The sequence below is a fragment of the Piliocolobus tephrosceles genome, unplaced genomic scaffold, assembly GCF_002776525.5.
Source record: "Piliocolobus tephrosceles isolate RC106 unplaced genomic scaffold, ASM277652v3 unscaffolded_19, whole genome shotgun sequence".
Taxonomy (NCBI): Eukaryota; Metazoa; Chordata; class Mammalia; order Primates; family Cercopithecidae; genus Piliocolobus; species Piliocolobus tephrosceles.
Genome location: NW_022300975.1, coordinates 3,459,716 through 3,481,226, shown reverse-complemented (window position 1 = coordinate 3,481,226; position 21,511 = coordinate 3,459,716). Strand labels below are relative to the sequence as shown.

General features: G+C 38.5%; 1 protein-coding gene across 11 annotated transcripts in view; it reads left to right on the top strand.

Moving 5' to 3' along the window:
• Positions 1–21,511, top strand: part of LOC111542908 (HMG box transcription factor BBX) — a 274,644-nt gene that overhangs the window by 154,304 nt on the left and 98,829 nt on the right. For all 11 annotated transcript variants that reach the window (XM_023212567.2, XM_023212558.2, XM_023212549.2 and 8 more), the window contains one exon: positions 19,396–19,566. In XM_023212567.2, coding sequence (XP_023068335.1) covers positions 19,405–19,566 — 162 coding nt within the window. In that variant the 5' untranslated portion in view covers positions 19,396–19,404. The remainder of the gene's footprint in view (positions 1–19,395; positions 19,567–21,511) is intronic.

Below are 21,511 nucleotides of genomic sequence, written 5' to 3'. Positions count from 1 at the left end.
TCTTCAAAAGTTTTCCCATAGTTGCAGTATTTTTTTTCTGAGATAATAGGCCCTGTCCAAGGGGATGCTGTATAACTCTCCAATAATGTCCAACACTGTCTGACATCCCAGAGAAGGAATTGAGAGGGTCTCCCAGGTAGTCAAATGGATGCTGTTGCTATGGTAAGTTCCTACGTCACCATGACAAACAGAAATATCCAAGGAAGCAGCAGTGGCGGAGCAAAGGCAGCTACTTCTAGCCCGACAACTAAAAGCTGAAAACTCACATGACTGAATTTCAGGAAACATTTTTCCCATAGTTGAGAGTAGGGTGCCTAACTGAATCATCAATGTCAGCTATGAACAGTGAGAAAAATGCTTTTGTAAGATCAAAGATAGATACTGTATTTGGAATTTGTTCAGGAAGAGTAACTTTGCAATTGCAAATACACTCTTAACTGCAGTATTTTGTTACCTGTCTTCGAAGGAGAGCTGCATGTTGATAGGCCGCTTCCTGCCTTTCATCTTTTTTTTTTTTTTCTGGGATTATAGGCAAAGTGGGTGGGGGGAAGCAGCACCATAGAAGTGTCAGTCCTTTTTTGTGAGCTGTTTTAAAACATGGGCAACTGAATTACACATTTTAGAAAGTAAAGTTGGTTCTGAAGAAATGCAGTTGTAATTTTGTGGTAAGGTCACTACGAATGGCTTCCAGGAGACTCTGCCAAATAATAGCAGAGGTTAACAATATAGTCTATAGAGAAACTAGAGAACAGAAAATAAGAATGTATTAGTTTTAGGAGCCAGGGTGTTATATAGACTGAAGAGGCTGCCAGGGTCAAGAAACAAGTTTTAAGAAAATAGGAAGCCCATCTGATAGGAGACAGTATCACGAGAGTAGACACTGATTTGTCAGTTTGACAGGTTCTTGTTCGTGGAATCAGCATAAAGTTACCTTGATCCACTTTAACCTGAGGGTATTTAATGAGGTGTTTGGTATAACAAATGTTGAGGATAGTAATTTGGGGCCACATTAGGCTAGTTGCAAAGTCACACTTGAGCAGCCTTAACGAAGATGATTTTTCTAAATGAAATTGAAGGAAGCAAAGGGTAGGAAACTCATGAAAGGTTGCTGAAAATTACATGTAGAAGATACACTATTCCCTTTCCTTCTCAGCCTTCATTTTTCTTCATCAGCTCTCACCAGTGCTGCATCTGTGAGAGGATAATGCAGGCTATCCTGCCATGAGTAATGGACCTTGATTTCCACTTTTCTGATTGCTTGCTATCTGCTGTAAGTAATGCCTTACAGGCATTCTCCCTGTGTCCTGGAGCATTTTAACTAATATTTATTTGGACAGAAGTCCCAATAACTACGGATTTTTTCATTCAACTTTTCTAATTTTTGCCTTTATTGATTTCCAGTAAAACTCTCAGTGCAGATTTTTTGTACATTTGTTTTGTAACTACAAGGTTTTTTGTTGGTATGTACCTTTTCTTTGTGATATTCTTTCCCTTGAGAATAGCAAGGAACCCTGAGAGTTGGTAGATTGTTCTCAAAATAGATCACTACTTGTCTGCTCCCCTTGGCTGTGACTTCTTTCATTAGGATAATAGAATAAAATTGCCCTTTAGAAGCTTTTCCTTTATTGATCCAGTTCATTTCAGAGGCGGAAAGTGAAGAATAAAGTAAGAGTTCTTTTTATTATCTTATTGTAAATAAACCTGGCCATTTTTACTCTTAAAAACAATATTGTACTCATTTTACTCTCACTAATAGTAGAAATTCAAGTAATCTCAAGTTTATAATTTAATAGGAAAATACGTAAATATGTGTGTGTGTATGTGCAAAACGTTTAGTTTTTGTGGACTCAGTTTTACAGATCATTAAATTGGTGAGTTTAGATCAGTTCTAACATTGTACGGTTTTATTTGTGATTCCCAGTGTATGCTTCGTAAAATCTCAGATCTAGAAATAACCATAAGAGATACCTACTGGTTTACCTTTGTCCGTTTGAGCAGTAGTAGATTTAATATAAGAAGAGCTGTCTGTGTTTTTTCTTGTTTTTTGTTTTTTTTTTTCTTCTGGCGAATTTCCAAGACTATAAACCTATGGTGATTTTTAAGTAGGAAAGTTTTTAAAACTGCTTTGGAAGACAGTTGAAGAAGTAGTGACAGTAGTTGTCTGGGTTTAGCAGTATCAATAATTTAGCACTTTTAGTGGTCAAGGACAGACCCTTCTTTCCACTATTCGTGTCTAGGGACACTTGAACTCCCCATTGATTTTTCCATCATGCAGGAGCCCCTCAGTGTTCAGTTAGTTCTTCCCTGAGCACACGAATGGTTGGATTGATGTGAGGCCCACAATTTAAAGACCCAAGTTTGGCCATGTTTGTTACTTGTCTGAGCTGTGGACAATTGTGGTGTTCACGTTTTCTAGTGTCATAGGCAGTTTTGCCTCAGATTCTGAATAAATGTAAAAATAGGGCTAAGGTGATTTAATCCTAACCAACCTGTTAAAGGTCCAAATCTCCTAATTTCTGAAAGTTTAACATCTCCATAATAAATTATGCACTGAATTGTGTCTAAAATAAAAAATTTGTATTTATTGACAGCCTCTATGGCTTTGCTTTGAGGATATTAGAAATTGACTTTTTTTAAAGGAAAAAAATATTTCTCAATATACTTTCTAAATAGATGTTGGGAAGTCTTATTAAAATGTTGGAAAAGTTATTTTTTCCTTGATACAGAATTCCAAGAAAGCACATCAGAAATGTTTAAAAATGTCAGAAGTTACAAAACAACTTAATGATGGTATATAAAATTCAGCTTTAAGCCAGTTTTCAAATCATAGAAAGGGTCCTGCGTTATTTAATAATGGAGGGCGGTTTGCATAAACTGTGGGAAAAACAGGGAGTGGGACAAATACACAGAACAGCTGTTACAGTTTTTCTTAAGACTCAGCTATACAGTTAAGTTTCTTTTTTTTTCTTAACGAGCGTAAAGACTATGTGAAGTCCTGCTAAGCTGATTTACTGTGTCTTTATTTTTCGGGAATGGAGAACTTATAGACAGAGAAGGGGGGACTGCAGGACAGCCTGGCCCCTGCTGGAGATAAGGAGGTAAAATCATAGCATACAGTGGTAGTAAGAGGCCTTCATGGTCATCTAGCCCAACTTTCTGATGCTTGAAGACTCTCCACAGTTTTTCAACTTCATCAGTTGCAAATTTTGTCTTGAACCAGTCTGACATTGGATCTGTTTTTCCTTTTGTGAGGTGAAAGCCAGGACTAGACACTGGTCATTTTTACTCTGTCTGATACCATTATTGGTCCCATAGTTCACTATGCAAAAAGTACTCTACAAGCAATAGAAAATGAATATGAAAAGTACAAAATGGGCTAGGCACGGTGGCTCACACTTGTAATCCCAGCACTTTGGGAGGCCGAGGTGGAAGGATCACCTGAGGTAGGAGTTCGAGACCAGCTTGGCCAACATGGCGAAACCCTGTCTCTACTAAAAATACAAAAATTAGCAGAGCATGGTGGCACACACCTGTAATCCCAGCTACTCTGGAGGCTGAGGCAGGAGAATTGCTTGAACCCGGGAGGCAGAGGTTGCAATGAGCCGAGATCGCACCACAGCACTCCAGCCTATGTGATGAGCGAAACTCCATCTAAAAAAAAAAAAAAAACTACAAAATGTTATTTACACTTTATTACACTTTATATCTGTTCCCAGATCATCTTTGACCATTTTTGTATGAATGCCACAAAATTCCAGTTCTGTTCTCTCTTCAGCATTACTTTCCTGTGGAGGCCCAGCCAGTGCTTCCCTAGGGCAAGCCTGAGATTCCAGGAATGGCCAGTCACCTGACTTATTTCCTGGGATCACATCCCTTAAAAGTTGCTGAACCTACCTAGTCCTAAATAATAGCACAACAAATAACTGAACAGTTCTTTTCAGACTCTTTTTAATGTGTTGTTGATGTCCAAAGTAAGAGAATCCAGGTCACAGTTGGCAAAGTTTGCAGTGGCAGGAAGCTCTTGGGGAACCCAGGGTTCATTCTTGACAGTGTCTTCGGCAGTATGGATAAATTTAGCCGTTAGTTATAAGGGTTAATAATGGGACAAATTGGGATCGTCAGAGGGAGCAAAGAGAATTGTCTGAATTCTCCAATGGCTTTTATAATTGCCAAGTGTCCAGTGCCGAGAATGTTATACTACTATATATTATCTATTCTCTAATCGTTCAGACCACATTTTTTGCACTCTATTACCTGCTGCCTAGTTCCCAAATGGTTTTATTATTATATAGGTTTTCTCTCACCAACAAGTTCTTTATTGTTCCAACTCATGTTTTATAATCACTGTCATCTTGCTTAATGCTAGTCCATTAATAGGCCCTCAAAAGGTTGATTTGGGATCAGAAGGTCTCCCTAGAGGAGTTATATGAGAGCTATAGAAAGAATTTGCCCACCTTTTAGTACAGATTTGGCAGTCATCAAAGCAAATGGCTGGGAGAGCTCAGCAAGCAGAATTCTCCTTTGACTCCTCAGTGAGCCTTACCTTTCAGTTCAAGGGAAGCTATAATATGAAATAAAATGTGTCTGATGTTTGCTGTTAGATTGTGATTTTTGGTACACAGCAGACAATGACAGGTTTTCTTTATTTTTTTTCCCCCTTAGAATCAGGGCAATCAAGTATATTTTATTTACTCCAGTTGGTTCTTTTTCAAACTTTCGACTAAACTTACTTTTATTCTTAAGCCGTATAATAGTACACATTTTAAAATCTAGCAATACTTGGACATTTCTGAAGACCGTTTTTGGTACAAAATGTCTTTTGAATTTTTGCTTGTGCTTAAAAACATTTACAGTAAACACAGGAAGTTGTATGCTACTCTGAGATTATAGGGGAGGTTTGTGGAGTGCCCTTCCCTTACATGCTGTGTTGCTTATGGAAATGACAAGCTTTCATAATATCTATTAAACTGTAACCTGCCTATTGTGTTCAGTGCAGAATGCTGAATTTAGTTAAAATGTTAAGAAATGTTTGTTCCACCTCTGCCTCTCAGAAAAATTAGATGGAGATGTGTGTGCTCTCCATCAATAAAGCATATTTGTTTTGAAAGATGCAGCACTCATGGACTGTCAGTCATAACGACTTCTGAGAGTACTTAAGAGCTGCAACATCAATATTTACAAGTACAAAGTGAAGAAAAGTACATTGCGTCACAGACATGTGCTGTCTTGTTCCGATTCCGTCCCTCCTCAGTGTGTTTAGTATGGTTAAGTCTATAGGGAGGAGTATTTTGAGATACGAATGGAAGTTTGGGATTCCTCTAAAGTAATTACTGAGAGACATGAATGAAATACCAACAAGGCTTGTAAAATGGAATTACTTTTCCTCCCAAAGTAAATGTATTGATTAAAAACTAAAATCAGTGATACAATCAGATGGAAGAAAGTACCTGTGTTTAAAGTCCAGAGACTTTATAGGCTGTGTTGCTAGTTTGCTCCTTAATGACATTATAAAGATTACATAAATCCCTCTGAGGCTTCTCTCAAATGGGCATAATTATACCCATTTCATGGGATTTTGTAATACTAAATAAATGTGTGCAATAAAGGCTTTGTGAGTTATAAAGTGGAACATAATTGGAAAGCAGCAAATAAGGTAGCCTAAGGGTTTTTAATGGCAGTACTAGCTTTTTGTATAAGAAAATATATTTGGAACTTATTAATGAAATGTACTCAAGTTGTATATTGTGAAGTGCTTTATCATAAAAAATTAAAACAGAATTTATTAGATATGTCAGAATGATGACTTTATTATTATATTATAATCTATCTTTGAAAAAAAATTAAAAGCAGCATGGGCTCACTTTTAGCATATAGTCCCTGTTATTTATCCTATATTCTGCCACTAACTCTTGTGGCCTGATAAATTACTAAGTGAAAGCATTCTCTCCCTCTTGTTTCCCCAACATAATGCCATTGTGTAAATATGGAAAGGCTTGGTTAGACACTTATCACAAAGTACGTTGGAGATTCCAAGTAGAAAGGGACTAAATTAATGAGAAATGGTTTTAGCAGCGTTAAGAATCTTGCTTAAGGGAAAAATGATATTAAATTTGAAAATTCCTGGGTTTAACTCAGTATGTGGATAGTTACCTCTCCCCAAAATCAACAAACACAGTGTTTTAGTGATATAAAAGAGCTTCTTAAGTGATTTCCCAGGTTTATATGGTTTATGATTACTTTACAGAGGAGCTTTTTTTGATATTATAAAGCATTACCCTTATATTTAAATAGGATGCTAGAAGATAAAAATTTGGCCAGCAGAGGGAGCCGACTTATGTAAATTGGGCTGTGAGGAAAATGCTCTAGGGTACCTCAGTAAACGTGTATCTTGTGGGTATTGGTTTACAACATTCTTGTACTGTGCACTGAGAAGAAAATTAAAGGAAGGAACTTCAGTCATATTAAAACCAGTTCTTTATATTCTCACTTTGGTGCTTTATTTTATTTTATTTTATTTTTGAGAAAGAGTCTCATTCTGTTACCCAGGCTGAAGTGCAGTGGCAGGATCACAGCTCTCTGCAGTCTCTACCTCCTGGCTCCTGGGCTCAGGGGATTCTCCCACCTCAACCTCCTAAATAGCTGGGACCACAGGTGTGCGCCAGCATGCCTGGTTAATTTTTAATTTTTTTGTAGAGACAGGGTCTCATTATGTTGCCCAGGCTGGTCTCAAACTCCTGGGCTCAAACCATTACTCCTGCCTCAACCTAACATAGTGCTGGGATTACAGACATGAGCCATGGCACCTGGCCACTCTGGTACTTTTTTAAAAAGGCAGGCAAATAATATACGAATAGAACTGTGTTTTGTTATTGTTGTTATTCTCAGACATGAAGAATCTTTTATAAATAAATGTCATCAATTTAATAAATTTAGTAGATAAAAATAAGGTTTTAGAGCTTGGCTCTGGGGTTAGAGCACATTCATTCTAAACATCTACAAAGAATATAAATAACACATGAAAGAAATATAAAAGGAATTGTTAATGTTCTAAACAGAGTACTGTTATGACTGAATCATCAAGTAAGCACTTACATTTTGTATATATATATTAAATCATGAAATTGGAAAGTATTTAAGATAAAAATTTCATCCAGCATGAAGCAAGTATAAAACAAATGGTTTTCTGCTCAACACTATATAGAAATTAATCATAGCACCCTATGCATTCTAATTAATTTCCTTGGCAAATGTGCAGGCTGATATAAGATGATTAGATTCATGCATTTCAAGTACTAGTTATTAAATACATATATTCAAGGAAGTATTCTAAGCATTTGGAAAGGTAAAGGTAAACCACACCTACCATTATGTAATTTGTAATTTAGTAAATGGTGAGTGTAATTCTAGTGTGCCAAAGTATAAGTAGGTGGGCGATGCAGCAGCTAGGATAAGCAACTTCACTAAATACTATACTGCTTAAAATAAGAAATAAGTATTCTTTTTTTGCTTTTGAGAAAAATATGTTTGTTTTGCAACCATTAAGACTGAGAAGTTTTGCTTTATAAAGTGAAGTCAATTTAACTGTTAAGTTATTTGCCATCTTTCTTAGAATATAGAACAGTAACTAAGGAAAAAGATTTCCAATCAGTGATACAGATTGTTGATTCTTAACTAAGTCATTGTTTCTGCATTTTTTTTTAAATTATAATTAGAGATCAGGATAATAGAAAACATCCAGACCTTTTTATTATTTTTAAACTAAAAACGACTAAGTCATATAAAAGAAAAATTATCCTTTTAAACTTTTACCATTTTAGATGAAACTTAATGTATATCTGTTTTTTTTTTAAAAAAAATGTATGTATGATTGCTCTTAAAATTCAAAGGGGTAGGCCGGGTGCGGTGGCTCACACCTGTAATCCCAGCACTTTGGGAGGCTGAAGCGGGCAAATCACAAGGTCAGGAGTTTGACATCAGCCTGGCCAGTGTGGTGAAACCCCATCTCTACTAAAAATACAAAAATTAGCCAGGCGTGATGGCGTACTCCTGTAGTCCCAGCTACTTGGGAGGCTGAGGCAGAAGAATCGCTTGAACCTGGCAGGCAGAGGTCGCAGTGAGCCGAGATTGTGCCACTGTACTCCAGCCTGGGCGACAGAGCGAGACTCTGTCTAAAAAAAAAAAAAAACAAAGGGCCCTATGTAATCTGTAGCATGGAAGATTAAAAATCAGTGTTCAGTGATGGATACAGGAGAAAAGGGAGTGGATAATTATTTCTCTTCCAAGGTCAAAATTACAAATGGAGAGTAATTTTTCTCCCTTCAGATCTACAATACTTAGAAACTATTTCTAAGTAAATAAAATCACCAGGTGTTTTAGTTTGGCAGTTTGAGTATGCTATTTGAGTAATTGTTAGGAATTTCTGAAATGGAGGGTCACACAGCAGGGCATGGCAAGGATGGATTGGAAAAGCAGGATGGTGAACAAGGAAAAGGACTAGGGGCAAGAGGAATGGACTTCAGGGAACAGTCCTAGAACTCATTCATTCAACAAGTATTTATTTGCCTGCAGTGCACCTTGGCTCTGTGTCAAGCCCTGGAGACACATCATGGTGAACATCATGCAGCCCCTGTTCTCTGTCACAGTTGAGTGTGATATAAAGAAGGAAACAGGTCATTTCACTGTAGCCTATTAAGTGTAGGGTGCTATGGAGACACCTCTCTGAGACTTGAAAGGACCAGAGGGGCATGAGGTGAGATCCAAGCCAAGCCCTGAAGCAGGAATGAGTTCCACCAGAAGGAAACAGCAGCCAGGTTCCAGAAGGTGGGAGTGCATGGCAAGCTCCAGGTGATGGCATGTGGCTCAGTATGGGTAGAACTTTGAGAGTGAGAATGGACCAAAGAAACATCAGCTGTAAAGGCAAGCTGGACTAGGTCAGGAAGAGTCTTAGGTGTTTATGTGAAGGAAGGAATTTGGAGTTTATCTTTAGTACACTGAGGGACTGTTAAAGAGGTTCCCTTTAGGAGAAGGATATGAGCAGGTATTTGTTGTGTGGAGAATTAAAGTCAGCAGAGCTATAGGTAAGAAGGTCAGACAGCTGAACCAGCCTTGTGGGGCTGGAGAAGAGTAGACTCTTTGTAAGAGGTAGAAGGGACAGATTTTTGAGAGATTAGATGTCAGGGTAAACAGCTAATTGCAGTGATTTCAGTTTATGGAGAGAAAGTTGCAAAGAAAGATATGCTTTCCAGATGCTTATGTGAAGGGAAGGGATGTCTAGTTTGTATTCACCAGGCTCTGACATAACTCCACAAGGGTATGGTGGAAGCAGAGGCCTAGCTCATACGAGATATTTTCTCTGAGAGGATAGAAATTAAAGACATGTGAGTCATAGTGAGGTAGAGAAGCCAGAGGTGATAGGGACGTTGGAACAAGTTGGAAGCTCTTTCTAGGAAACTAATCCTGAGGTTTAGAAGCAAGAATATTAGGAACCAGGTCACTTAGTGAAGCACATCGTTGGGTGTGGAGGCTGTGAACAAATGACAGTACCAAGCAGGCTGGTTCTTGGATCCTAGCCACATTAGGCAGTACCATAGCCTAAGGGCTAGAGGCCAGTTTGTAGGAAGAAAGAGGACTAGCTAAAGGAGGGTGAGAATTCAGACAGGACTTTAGACTTCATCAAAGTAACTAAAAGACTAATGGCTCAGGATAACAGGAGGGAAACATATAGATTGGGGGTGAGGTGAGGGAAGGAGTTGACCTTGAATTTCTACCTTTGAAAGAAAACAGAAGAAGAAAAGAAATTTTGAAATTGGTAGGCAAGAGGAGAATTTGGGAGGGTTCAGGAAGGTTAACACCTTCCTGCTAGTTAAGCAGGAGGCAAAGGTATTTTCTTAGAGTGACAAGGATTGCAGGTGGCAGGAAGGCAGTATGGGGACATGATTGGAAGCTCAGGCTCTAGGGAACAGAAGACCTTGTTTTCATTCCTGGGCCCGCCATGTGCTGGCAGAGTGGCCTCAGGCATGCTGCTTAAGGTTTGTCATTCTCAGTTGCTTTATACTTAAGGTATATTCATTGTAGTATCTTTCACCTAGAGTTGTATTAAGGATTAAAGAAATTAATTCATGTAAAGTGTTTAGCATGTAGCAAATGTTCAATAAAATATATGATGATGAAGCAATATTGTATAATGGTCAAAAACCAGACTCTGAAGCCAGACCGCCTGAGTTCAAATACTAGCTTCACCAATTACATGCTAGTGGTATGATTTATAAACATAATTCATAGCTCACCAAGTGCTCAGTAAATATGTATTCAACTGCATTGACAGTAAATATGGAGATTCCACGAACCTGTCTTCCTGTGCTTCCAGTTCTTGCCAATGCAATACCTATGTTCTACCCATGTAACAAATGGATATAGTAAAAACCTTTGATAATTTATAAACTAAAGGAGGCGAAATATGTTATCTCTGCCTCAGTTTTCTCATCTGTAAAAAAAGGGGATAATAGTACCTACCTCTTAGGCTTATTGTAAGTTAAGAGAGTTAATAGATGTAATCTCTTAGCTCTGGTACATGGGAAGCATTATATATGTCTAGCTAGGATTGTCATCATTTATCCTTGCTCACCATCATCAGCAGGAATTGAGAAACAGAATTTATAATGGGCACTGTGGGATTGACTGTGTAACTGAGTAAGACAAGTAAAAAGGATAAAAGTAAAGAACAAGTAAAAAAGCACTTAAGACCAACATGAGATTGAAAACTTTTGTAGTAGGGTCAGAACACAGGAGCAGCCAGAAACCTGGAAATAGACCTGAGAAGAAAAATAGTTGGATAAGTTTAAAGTTAGGGTTTATTACTGGACCATTTGTGAAAGTGTAAGAGGACCAGTGAGCGGAAGGTATAATAGTACTCTGTTTTGAGAGAATAATGAAAGTCATTGACAAATAACCGGAGAAGGGAATAAAGGAACATGTTTTAGACAACTGTTTGGAAGTGGCTTTGATTTTATTCTGTTTATTACATTGCCTTGTCAATTTGCTTGTTTCTTTTCTCTCTCCTTTCCCATCCAAACAACCTTTCCTGGCTTCTTATTTCTTCTCTGCATATCTCTTTTCAAGCCTTATGTCCCTTCTGCCTTGTAGCAAAACAACATAAAGAAAAGCATAATAAGAAAGCAGAGAAGTATTGTTTCTATGTTCAATTCTCCACATATTCACTGAACATCTATTCCCTGTCTAGCACAGAGATCTTTGCTCTGACAGATCCAAAAAAAGCATCTGGCATGTTCATTACCCTCAAGGGTCTCTGTGGGAGGAATTCACATGAAATCATTATACATACATTGTACAGGAAAATGATAATTGTCATACAATCAAGTGTCAAAAATTATGGCACAGCCATTAAGTGCTGCAGTGATCAAAAAAGGTGCTCAGAAAGGAGAGAGACATGAATGAGGCAAACACAGCCTTTTAGAAATGGATATTCGGAGAGGCCTTGCATAGAGAGGGAGAATGGGGGTGTCGGGGACCGTGTGCAGGCCTGGGAGAGCAGAGAAAGTTCTGCGCAGAAGCATATGGTGGGTGTGGAGAGCAGGGCAAGCACCAGCCCAGCAGGAGGTGAGTTGAATGGGAGGTAAGACTGGACACTTAACTCTTACAGAGCATAGCTCAGCAGGTGATCAATACATATGTGTTCAGCTGCATTGAGAGTAAAGGAGGAAGACACACCCATGAGCTTATCTTCTTGTGTTTCAGCTGCTTGTCAATGTGATCATTATGTTCTAGCCCTGTAATAAGTGCATATAATAAAAACCTTTGTGAATTTGTAAACTAAAAGAGGCAAATACTTTTTTGTTAGGTCTGTTGAAGAATAGGAATTCAGTGACTTTTTGATTAAGAATGTAAACACCTCCATAAAATTACAGGAAAACAGAAGGTTGCATTTTTGGAAGGTGTGGTGGGGAACATGTCCTAACTTGCTGCTGACCTCTATGTATATAGCTTTTCCTCCTCAAGCCACCTCTTTGGGTGCCTTATCTCTTTCAAGGTAGCTTTTGTCTCTTTTTGTAGCCTAGAACAGCATTCCATTTGAGAACCACGTTAAGCTGACCCAAGGCTAAGCGTCATGGAGTGCAGGTGTTAGAGATCTTAAAAATACATATTTCTTTATGAGGTAAAGGCAGAGGGACCAGAACTGCCAGTACAGCTAAGCCCTTCTTTGAATAGTGGGTACCTTATTAGTATTCATGAAGAGCATATCGATAACATCTTGACAGAGTTAAAGTTTCAACTTGAAGAGCTACTGCTTTTCAATAAGGAACATATTTAAAGACACTTTTTGCATGAATAGTGAGTGAATTGCTTCTAAAATGAGAGTATTACTTTATTGAATGAGATATTTTTCATGTCATCTGTCTACAGTTTAGAATTGTCATTAGAATTACAATAAATAATAATGATTAGCACTTGTAGGGTTTTTATCTTCAAAGAGTTTTATAGTTAATCTAATTTAATTGTCACTTGGCATTATCAGAGATGTGTACTTGCTTTTCTACCATGAAAAGTGGTGTTCCCTTACCAGCCCCTTAATGCTGCCTTTTGGTATTTTCATGGCCTATGAGCTGTTTGTTCTACAGGAAATAGTTAGAGAGTTGCAGATTGAAGAGCTTTATATTAGAGCTCTTTTTCCCAGGTAGCATTTGGGTTCTTTGAGCTAGGTTTCCTGGGTCCAGTTCCAGCTCCTCTACTTGCCGTGTTACCCTGGGCAAGTTACTGAACCCTGTTGCTTTAAGTGGAGTTCATCATAGTAACTGCATCAGAGTGTTTTTGTGAGGATTAAATGAGAAAGTAAATATATAGCAATTAAATATTTAATAAATGTTAGTTGCATATTAGAATTTTTAAAAAAATTTAGAAGCATGTCATTCTGAGAAGCCATATGTGGTTAAGTGTTAGATGAGGAAATTATAAGCCAATAAATACCCTTTTCAGAAACTGCTGTGTAGTAGGCTCCGTGCTAGGCACTGAGACCAAAAAGGTAATGATGGCACCTGCACTCTGAAGGTCACAACCTTTTGTGGACGTGGAGATGTCTTAGTCCATTTTATGTTGCTATAACAATACCACAAACTGGATAATTTATAATGAACAAAAGTTTATTTGGCTCACAGTTCTGGAGACTGGGAAGTGCAAGAGCATGGGGCCAATATTTGGGGAAGGCTTTTGTGCTTCATTATTCCATGGCAGAAGAGCAAGAGAGGGTAAGAGTAAGAAGGGGCCGAACTTGCTTTAATAACAAACCCATTCTAGTGATGACTAATTCACTCCCACAATCACAACGTTAATCCATTCATGAGGGCAGATCCCCCATGACCTCATCGCCTCTTATTAGGTCCTACCTCCCAACACCATTGCACTGGGGATTAACTTTGGAGGACACTTTTCAACCAAAGCGGGGTACAGGGGAGTTGTCAAAACACTCTGATAAGTGCTTGACCTAACAAAGTCAAGTACAGCCAAAGCTCATAGCAGAGTGATGGACTTTGACTTAGGACTTTCAGATAAAAGAAGATACTTGACCTGGGTCTTGGAGGATGAGAAGGACTTTAAGAGAACATGGGAGACTTTTCAGGTGAGAAGGAGGAAGACTTCAGATTTGGAGTATTTGCTGTCTTCTGTGGTAGCAGGACCCCTTGAAAGATTGAAAGCAAGGTGTGACTTGAAAGTCCCAGAACTCTTTAGAAAGAATGAAAGCAGGCGGGTCCGATTTGTGTGGAAGTACTAGAGTTTCCACAATGTTACAGTGTCTTTGGGCTAGTTTTTCCTCTCCTCCATAGACTGGAGAAGGCTGTGAAGTTTTGTAGTCTTAGTTGGACCCAGATGAGGCCCTGTTTATGGTTAGAATATATAGTTGTCTAGCAGTGGTATTTAATGGGCCTCCCATACATACTCTCCTGTTTCACTGGGCGTGAATTTTAATGACCAGGATTTGAGTGGAATTTCATTGGACTTTTAGGAAGCAGTTTAAAATACCACTGTGACACAGTTCAGTATATACTAATGTTTTGAAGATTAAAGTGTAACTGTTGCCTGAATTGTAAGACAAGACAATAGACGAGAGGATCTTATTCGCAAAATTTATGATGGTGCCAAGGCACTGTTTCTGACTGTGTATCACTCAGACAAAGGAAACTCTCCATCTTTCTTTTTCAGTTTCTGAGGCTGCAGCGTACATCATCTGGGCAGCATATGGACTGCTATCAAATGGGAGACATGTGTGCTCCCTTTTGAATGGCATCTTAGGATGAGTTTAAGTAAGCAGATGCTGCCTGTTAAACCCATGCTCCCCAGTCTAAAAAGCTTGTTGAGTAAAGGGGGGATTTGCCAACAGTGAACGGGAATGTTCTAGACACTGTGCTGGGTATTACATATGTGTTCTCACAGTAGAGCTGTTATTATTTAATTTTCACCTGAGGAAATATCAGCACAGGTATTAACTTTCCCTTTCCAACAGGTAGTTTGTGGTAGAGGCAGGATTCTAAAGGAAGCCTATCGGGCTCCAGTGTCCTTTTTTATTATTATTATTCTTTTAATAAATATGGCATTTGCTTTGTACTGTTTCCTTCTAAAATCTTTCTTCTTTAAGTTTCTCATGAAGTCTGACCTCAGTAAAGGTCCTTCATGAATGGGCTTGCTACTTTTTTTGTTGTTGTTGTTTTATGCAGAGTCTAACTCTTTTGCCAGGCTGGAGTGCAGTGGCATTATCTTGGCTCACTGCAAACTCTGCCTCCCGGGTTCAAGTGATTCTCCTGCCTCAACCTCCCGAGTAGCTGGGACTACAGGTGCACGCCACCACCAACCAGCTAATTGTTGGATTGTTAGTAGAGACAGGGTTTCACCATGTTGGCCAGAATGGCACGATCTCTTGACCTCGTGATTCGCCCGCCTTGGCCTCCCAAAGTGCTGGGAGTTTACAGACATGAGCCACCATGCTCGGCTCAGGCTTGCTACATTTGAAGAATATAATTAAATGAAGTTTTTCCTAATTTGTCAGTTTACATTGAATTCAGTAGAGGATGTCTATTTAGGGTCACCTGTCCTGCCATACATAGAAAGGGGGCGAAGAGGGGACACATGGGTTCGTTTGTTTTCACCAGATACATGTTGGTAGGTGTTTTAGATCATCATTTGACAGTCTGAGCATCATAATTTGATGATATTTAGTTTTTCAAGTATAGAGTCCATTGATAGTTAAATAACCTGATTTCAATTATTCTAAAATTGCAGTGCAGAATGGAAGAATAACTCCTTTTGAATAAAGTCCAACATTTGCTTCATTTACAGCATATAGATTGTTAGCTTAATTTCCTCTTGTTCTAAGACCAAGAAACCAAACTTTAAAATGTGTGGGCTTTTTAGTGGCAAAATAATTACAAGATTAGTCCTCTGTCACTTTAAAAATTAACAATTTCACCTCCTCCTCATTGTTGAAGTAAGATGAGTGATAACATTGTCTCAAAATTATGCTTTCTTTGCCCTTGTCTTTCCCACTTTTTAAAATCTTTTTAAAATTATTCTCTCTTGCTTTCTCATTACTTCTGAATCATAATCAGGAACATCATTTCCCTTCACTGTTTTGCATTCTTTCAATAATTTGAAAATAGATCCATACAGAATTAAGAACAAATTAGATGCCGGGCGCGGTGGCTCAAGCCTGTAATCCCAGCACTTTGGGAGGCTGAGACGGGCGGATCACGGGGTCAGGAGATCGAGACCATCCTGGCGAACACGGTGAAACCCCATCTCTACTAAAAAATACAAAAGACTAGCCGGGCGAGGTGGCGGGCGCCTGCAGTCTCAGCTACTCGCGAGAATGGCGTGAACCTGGGAGGCGGAGCTTGCAGTGAGCTGAGATCCGGCCACTGCACTCCAGCCTGGGCGACAGAGCGAGACTCTGTCTCAAAAAAAAAAAAAAAAAAAGAACAAATTAGATAACTATGAATTATTAAAGTGCACAGTTTATACTTTGAGGTATTTCATAGTTACAGATCGATTATAGTACATTTTTCTTAATTATTTCATCTGAGGTATACCATTTCCAAATCACTTACTGTTTTGTTCATCTTCCATACCTGCTAAAAGTGTACCTACTTTGTTCCAGGCCCTATGCTAGGGGTTGCCAGCCTCATTTCTCCACAAGCCTGTGCATCTGGTGGTTCTCAGACATCACATGCCACCTTGGTCTGTGTGTCTGAGTTGTGCACAGTTTTCAATTCCTTTTCTTTCCCACTTAGAAAAGAATATCTGAATTCAGGAAAGCGTAAGAAATTGTAGTTAATCTTGAAGCTATCTTAGAGAATATAAATAGTGAGTCATCATCACAATTTGGCACAGGATTTTGTATCATTGTTTCTGACAATCCTCACAACTAACAGATCTTGATGATCTGATGTGCCAGGATGTTTCTGAGCATATAAGTATAGTCTTGGAACATTAAGAAAAAGGCCTAGCAATGGAGGTGTGATGTATCTAAATAATTATAATTCGAGGGAAAATGTGATAAGTGCCATTAGCAATGTAAAGTCTTTCTAATGTATTTCTGGGTGACAAAGATTAATTTCTGGAGTATCAGAAAAGACATTTTCTCCAAAGTGGTATGTGAGCTACGTGGAAAGACTTAGAAGTGAGGGAGGACTGAATGCGATTATTTTGAACCCAGAAAGAAGCCACATATTCCCCTCATTAATTTGATTCTTGAGATCCTGTTTTCTCTTTGAATATTGAAATTATATATATATACACACACAAAGGTGCACACATACCCACACATATATATACATTCACACATAAATAACAATTTAATTCAAAATTTTGGGGGCTAAAGATGTATTTTTCTCTTGGCATTGGCAATCACTTTACCCTCTCCAGTTGATAGAAGCTGCCTTACTTACAGTTTCCCACTGATTTCTTTTACTATTTAAAATATTAGACCCTCAAATGGGTTTAACTACCACTCAAGCAACTCATCCGGAAGTGATTACTATGCTACAGAAATAACCGTTTCCTCTTCTCTCTACATAACATTGGCATTTCTGGAAATTGGGTTACCTGTGCCAACTTTTATTTGTGGATAGAATGGGAATTGTTAAATGGTCTATCAATTCACAAGATATCTTCTCTTATTAAGAGCACACCAGATACCTAATTCCATTTAGTTTTCGGTAACTTCTTATATTCTTGAGTCAGCCACACAAGTAATTCAGTTGCTTCAGATATTCCAGCATGAATTTCTTGCTAAGAAAGCCACAAGAGCATGTTTTTCTTTTCCTCCTTTCTTTGTCTTTACTGGAATAGCTTGTAAGAAATTAATGAAGGCTGGGCACGATGGCTCACGCCTGTAATCCCAGCACTTTGGGAGGCCAAGGCGGGCGGATCACAAGATCACGAGTTAGAGACCAGCCTGGCCAATATGGTGAAACCCCGTCTCTACTAAAAATACAAAAATTAGCTGGGTGTGGTCGTGTGCGCCTGTAGTCCCAACTACTCAGGAGGCTGAGGCAGAAGAATCGCTTGAACCTGGGAGGTGGAGGTTGCAGTGAGCCGAGATTGCGCCACTGCACTCCAGCCTGGGTGACAGAGCGAGACTCTGTCTCAAAAAAAAAAAAAAAAATTTAATGAGAACTTCTGTTAAAAATGAAGGTTTTTTAGAAAATGATTTTATTAAAATGAGGAGTTTTATTGTAGCACAATAATTGCTTCATCAGTAGTAGACTCAGTAAATTGTGATACATTCATTTTTAGAATATTACACAATTATTTTTAAATTAGAACAATCAACATGTATTGACCTAGATAGAAGAGTATGATATATGCAGCTTAAATTTTTTAATGGCTGTTTATTGATATATTTGTATATTTAAAAAGATGTAGAATGATATAGTCCCTAAGGACATTGAAATTGGTCAAAGGATAGGCAAGTAGTTGGAGGGAGGTTATTAACAGAAGATAATCCAGAAATAGACTCGTATACATGTGATAATTTAATGTAGGATAGAAGGAATAGTGAAAAGCTGGATTATTTAATAAATGGTATTGGTATAGTGGCTATTTTTTAAAAAAGAATAAGCTAGATCCTTACCTCACTTACTTTATCAAAATGAATCCCAGATTGATCAAGTATTTAAATGTTTAAGTTGAAGTTGTACAAGTACTAGGAGAAAACACTGGTGAATATTTGTTTGAAGTAAGACCTAGGCATGACCCAGAATCCAGAAACAAGGAAGACAGATAAATTTGCCTGTATCATATTCTCTGAATGGCTTGAGAACTACATGAATCTTTATATTATGTGTTCATCAATCCCAGTTTCTGTTTCAGTATGGTGTTAAAAGTTTAATGGTACCACTTCTCAAGTATTTGGACTAATGCAAACATAGTGAGCAAATAGGCTGCTACTTGGTGATTTTAGCAACTGTACATATGTTTGTATTGTCAGCATTCATGAACCATTTAAACTGATGGCAGTTAATTGTATTGTTTGAGTTTTTCCGTAACAGTAATTTCTATTTTAACATTACTTTGAATGAATGAATGAGAAATAACATCAGAAAAAAAGTTGTGAGAAAACATACAGGAAACTAACATGCAGTTACTTCTGCACCATGGTGCGGGACATGATGGAGAGGGCAAACCTCATTTTATGCAATTTTCACCTGTTTAATAGAAATATGTATTGCTTTTATCAAGGATAAGAACTTTTTTTACATCATTGAAAAGTAATTCAGAGTTTTAGGCTTCTAAATGATTTTTGTCACGTTGATAGCTTGGCCATTTCTTAGCCAGCTGCCCAAATTCAAAACTTTGGATTCTTACAAATTACTCATTTTTTTTAGTAATGTTATAAGCACAGATTTAACATGGTATAGAATGCAAAATTCATGTAAATTGTTATAGTAAAATAGCCATCAGAGAATGCCTGGGGGGCAAGTCGCTGTGAAGTCTTCAACTCTCTTGGGAGGCATCCTTCATATTCTTCTGATGGGAAATTGAGAAATGCTTCCCTGAGTAAATACACACAGGTGAAGGTAACTGGTAATATCCTTAAGCTTACTGGGGTTTTAGGTTCTGAAGCTGTGTAGCGGAGGGAAGTAGATTTCACAAAAGGCAAATTTTATTACCTCCATTTAGCCCACTAAAATGAATGTTTCGTTATGTATTTTGGATTCCCACTGAGTCCAGTAAATGAGCTAGTAGATAGTTTAGTCATTAAAATTATAATCTAATTAATACTTAGGGAGCTAAATAAACTAATTTTAATCAAATTTACTTTGATTTATCTCAGTGTCTCTCTTTCTCTCCCTGTCTCCCTGTTTCTGTCTCTCTCTCCTCCTATTACAGGTCACAGTAATGAAAGGCAGTAATAGAAATAAGGATCATTCAGCAGAAGGAGAAGGGGTTGGAAAACGACCAAAACGAAAGTGTCTTCAGTGGCATCCATTGCTAGCAAAGAAACTTCTTGATTTTTCAGAAGAGGAAGAAGAGGAAGACGAAGAGGAGGATATTGATAAGGTAAGTCCTGTATTTACTGTAGAAGTTTCGAGTTTATTAGAGCAAATCATAATGTTCTAGAAACAATAGTGAACATGAACAATATTACAAAAGATGTGTTTCCAAAAGCCTGTATAGCTTGAATCCTGTTCAGTTACTTAGTGTACATTTTTATTCCAATTCTTGATTGCTCTTGAAGTATTTGTACTTCCTAATAGTGTAGACTGAGACACAGCCTTTTAAATACTATTTTTGTCACCTAACCAATGATTTGTGAGTAATATTCAAATACATCGAGATGGGGATGTTCCTAAAACTTGATGTGCTCATCTGACATTCTACCCTGTGGCTCTTCTGGCCTCTCTGTCTTGGCTTCTGGCCTCGCCCTGCCACCTTTGGTAGTCTTAGAACTGCTCTGTTTGTCCCTATCCCTGGCGTTCATAGCTTCTGGCTGCACTTGCCCCCAGTCTTTGTAATGACTCATTCCTCCTAGTCCTCTTCTCTGGCATCAGGCCTCAGCAGCTGGCTGTCAGTCACATAACCATGCAGGTGACTTAAGAAATCATCTCAGCCAGGCGCGGTGGCTCACACCTGTAATCCCAACAGTTTGGGAGGCCGGGGCAGGTAGATCACGAGGTCAGGAGATCGAGACCATCCTGGCTAACACCGTGAAACCTCATATCTACTAAAAATACAAAAAAACTAGGTGGGCGTGGCAGTGTGCACCTGTAGTCCCAGCTACTCGGGAGGCTGAGGCTTAGAATGGAGTGAACCCAGGAGGCGGAGCTTGCAGTGAGCCAAGATCGCACCACTGCACTCCAGCCTGGGTGACAGAACAAGACTCTGTCTCAAAAAAAAAAAAAAAAAAAATCATCTCAAGTGTTTGTCGCACCCAACACATTCAAAGTCAAAGGATTTTCTTCATGGCACTTATTGCTATTTGCCATGTATTTAGCTGTATACTTCCTTATGTCTGTCTTCTCTCAGACCAGAATAGAAACTCAGTATAAAAACAGGGGCATTGGCTGTCTCGTCCTTTCCTCTTGCCTGAGAACCAAGAATGGTGCCTGGCACATAGTAGGTGTTAAATATAGATGTATGCTGAATGAAATAATAAATAAGTACATATTTTGTGTCACTACGAATTTTACAAACATGTTTTTAATATTTTTCAGGCCTTCAACATCCTTTCAGTCTCTTCTCGGCTTTCAGCAGGAATTAAAAACATTTTTCCTCTTTTTCAGATATCACCTGGATACCCTCTAAGGCCTCTCTTACTGGTGACCTTTTCTCCTTTTTCACAGAGAAAATAGAGGCCACCAGAAGTTACTCTTTTAGCTTCTTGTACACACCTCTGTAATTGTCTCACTCCTTACTAATCTTTCCTTCCACTTTTCCTGTTTCAGAGAAATAGGTTTTATTCTTCTTACTTGAGGGTATTATCAAGCTTATTCTTAGTTTCATTTTGTAAACACATTTGCATGTGTTGATCACTTGGTCATTGAAGCAATCTCCTGTTTCTGTGAGGGCACCCACTCCTGTTCCTCTTTCTTCTTTCCTTTGGCCACCCACACCTGTTTCTATTTATCTTTTCTTTTTCTTTTTTGAGATAGGGTCTCACTCTGTTGCCCAGGCTAGAGTGCAGTGGCACCATTTCAGCTCACTGCAGCCTCCACCCTCGTCCCGGGCTCAAGCAGTCTTCCCACCTCAGCTCCCTGAATAGTTGGGACCACAGCTAATTTTGTTTATATTTTGTGAAGACAGGATCTCTCTATGTTGCCCAGGCTGGTTTGGAACTCATGGCTTCAAGCAATCCTCCCTTCTCAACCTTTCAAAGTGCTGGGATTATAGCATGACCCACCATGTCTGGCCTCTCTTTCTATTTCTACCTTCCCCACTGTTCCTTCCCAGTTTCTTTCAGTTAATGTCCCTGCATTTTTTTCCCCTCAAATGATGATGTTCTCTA